The sequence below is a fragment of the Varroa jacobsoni genome, unplaced genomic scaffold (genome assembly GCF_002532875.2).
Source record: "Varroa jacobsoni isolate VJ856 unplaced genomic scaffold, vjacob_1.0 scaffold_1028, whole genome shotgun sequence".
NCBI lineage: Eukaryota > Metazoa > Arthropoda > Arachnida > Mesostigmata > Varroidae > Varroa > Varroa jacobsoni.
This window is the reverse complement of record NW_019213930.1, coordinates 6,292-9,450: the sequence shown is the minus strand read 5'-3', so window position 1 is coordinate 9,450 and position 3,159 is coordinate 6,292. Positions and strand designations below refer to the sequence as shown.

The 3,159-nt window shown below is 37.5% G+C and overlaps 1 protein-coding gene across 2 annotated transcripts in view; it reads right to left on the bottom strand.

Annotated features, from left to right (window-relative positions):
- Positions 1-1,570: 1,570 nt before the first annotated feature.
- Positions 1,571-3,159, bottom strand: part of Fdx1 (Adrenodoxin-like protein 1, mitochondrial Ferredoxin 1) — a 3,439-nt gene continuing 1,850 nt past the window's right edge. Inside the window, exons 2-6 of one of the 2 annotated variants that reach the window (XM_022842966.2) lie at positions 2,936-2,990; positions 2,742-2,796; positions 2,310-2,449; positions 1,974-2,026; positions 1,571-1,857 (exon numbers count right to left, since the gene is read on the bottom strand). In XM_022842966.2, coding sequence (XP_022698701.1) covers positions 1,754-1,857; positions 1,974-2,026; positions 2,310-2,449; positions 2,742-2,796; positions 2,936-2,990 — 407 coding nt within the window. In that variant the 3' untranslated portion in view covers positions 1,571-1,753. The remainder of the gene's footprint in view (positions 1,858-1,973; positions 2,027-2,309; positions 2,450-2,741; positions 2,797-2,935; positions 2,991-3,159) is intronic. The other variant, XM_022842967.2, reaches the window with a different exon arrangement.

The window sequence follows — 3,159 nt, the reverse complement described above, 5'->3', positions numbered from 1 at the left end:
TTGAATTTCGAAATCTAGCTAACTTCATTGGTTTTTAACACTCCGTTTTGAAACGTTTGCACATTCGCGTGCTGTGCTTTCACTTAAGGCCTTCTTGCCTAATGCCTTAGCCAACATTCCTTGAACCTTCGCAGCGTCGTGGCCCTCAAAAAACTTGATAACCGAGAATCGACGTTCAATACTATAAGATGATTTCTCTTCTGGATTGATTTTTCCTGTCAATTTTGCTAGTCTTCGCTCACAAATTTTTAGAACACTGGAGTTACCAGCTAAATATCGCAACGGCGTGCAGTTCAGAAGTTATTCAATTACAAAGCCGGATTCGCTTATAACAGTCTTATACGGTTCGACTGTATTCAACTTCACTTATCATATGATATAGTAGGCCGAAGATCAGCGTGGAATGAAGAAAAAGTTCGTACGGTGTACTTCCTTGGTTTCAATTAGACATCACCGAAATAAATACGTTAATTAGATCCGATTCCTATTAACTTAGATGAGCTGCTCGACCGCACCTGTAAGTCGATTTAGTTAAGAGCTCCGAATAGCCAGAATCTTCGTAGACAGCAACACAATTTACATCAGCCCGAAGGTCGATTGCAATAGCTTTTCATTGAAAACCTCCTGCGATGTTTAAATTGACTTTTCCTCGACTTTCACACAGCCTGATTACTATCCAGCAAGTAGTTGTACTCTTATATACGGGGAGAAACCTCATTTTGACTGCGGCCATCCAGATACATTTTTCTATTACATTTCAATGTGACGTGGAAACATCGGTGGCAAACAGTGATCAATCAAAGGTTCAAAAATAAGTTCTGAAGACAAGGTATTATTGGATGCCCAAGTATAGCCGCATGCCGCTTACGCTTGAAAACTATATTGAAAACTGACAATTTTACTCTTCTCGGGTATCAAGCGTAATCTGTTTTATAAAAGAAATCTGTGGACTATGACCCGTGGCTTTTATGGAAATTCTCAACCAAATAGTAGACTTCATATAAATTGTTTCACTTCCTTCAGTATAGAGGAGTATAAGCACAACGTTTGACTTTAATCCCTAGAAGGAAATGTGTATAGCAACTATGTAAATTGTCTAATCTTTCGAATTTCACGATGGCTGTTCCAGTGCTCATATTCTTTATGTCTACGGCGGGTACCATTATCCAACTAAAAAAAAAGCAGCGGCTTGGAAAAGTAAAGCTTTAATGGGAGAGCTCGAGAGTTCTGGTTGAAGGCCTGCAACGCGAGGTATATTGGCAAGCCTTGATCTACGTATATACAAAAGTGAATATTCCTTCTTACAGTTCTGTTCTACATTTATCCAGATGTATACATAAAGACATTCGTAGAAGATGGAATAACAAACACATTAGCTCTTAGGGTTCAATTTCAATTCAGCCCAGAATATGAAGGTTTCCTGACGCTTCATTAGCATACTTAGTTCTTAACAATAAAACTGCTTGCATTGACTGAACGTACGAATCAAGCGATATAGATGAACTCGATGCTTGCATTTCATTCATATCTTATTCAAATACAGATTTGACTACAAAAAAAAACTACTCTATTTTATACTCAACAAGTAATACCTTTTTTATTTTCATGTCCATATGTAAACACTTTTACCGGATTTCCTTTCGAAGATTTGCTTTACTCGGCACTTTCCATCTATATCCTGTACTTTACCTAGTTTCCTTTGCTATATTATACATTGACCATAGCAGTTTATACTACTATGAAGTTTAGTAACTCAATGTGGCTGAGGCACATGACCGTCCACATAGAAATTCCGTGTCCCCATCGGCAGCTGGAGGCGGATTCCGTCCAGCTCTTTGGTTAAAATGACCTGACATCCTGCAAGTAAAGAAAATCCACACTTAGAGAAAATTTTCATCATCAGCTAAATTTCCGCATGTAAGAAAACAGGAAAAGAAATACGGTAATGTTGCCATTTACATTGAATCACTTACCTAACCTAGAGTTTTCCTTAAGGAAAGGAGCGAGATCCAGAAGATCATCTTCTCTGAAAGTAATAATCACGGTATTTAGCATGTATTAGTTATCAAAGATTTTATTAATCCACACATAGCGCATCTTGTATAGTACACATATTTTAACAGTAGCGACATGTTCCACTACGAATTTTTTCGGCCTGCGTACCTAAAGTACAGGGATGCAGGTCGTCAGCCCGAGATTCGCCTCTAATGATAAGGAAAAATTTGTTTCTTTTTTAAAATCTGAAAAATTCAACGGCAAAATGAGATGAAATCGCGCTCCCATGTTGAATACTATACAACATAGCTTACTTTTCCGTGGCCGCTGGAACTTTGTGGTAGAAGTCACCTAGCACGTAAACGTGACACGTTGTGCACGCCAGCGAAGCGTCGCAGGCGCCCTCCATTTCTATCCCATGCCGATGAGCCAGGTGCAAGAGATTGTCACCAACCTGTACCGAAAGTTGAGGTGTGGTCGAGATGCTGCCATTTTTTATGAGATAGATTTAACGATCGAACTAACTGTCCGCAATAACAACAAAACATTTCCTAATAAAATACCAACTGCCTATAAATCCATTAGGAATGGTGGGCATGGTAAAGGTCGATGCATGAAACTGTCAAACGCTAGATAAGTATCTCGTGAGCCTTTCAAAGGTATGTATAAATGCTCTATAAAAGTAAACAAACATTAAAAATCACGCGTATTTTGAAATCCAACAGAGAGACTCATAGAACACTGACCTTTCCTCGGACTTTGTGTTCGACGCCGTCTTTTGTAATGTATATGACGTTCACTCTGTTTTATAAATGGACAAAAATAGTCTAAATTAGATAGAATAACAATAATTATGATAATCTTACCTGCAAGATTAACTTTTGAAAACATTTAAAAAACCATTCCCAATTATAATAAGTATAATTTAAATTGATCTTACGTTTCTTCGTTTGATCCTACTAGATCTCGGTTTTCTGTTCGTTCGCTGGTTTCATCTGTGAATTATCAACATATGATGTAATTGCGCTTGATGTATGGTCTTTTATATGATTGATATTGACTGACAATAAGTATTTTTGTACGTACTTGTACAAGTTGTCAGCAAATTTATTAAATCAATCAACCAAATGTATCTTCGTTGTCATCATTCACTTTATTACATAT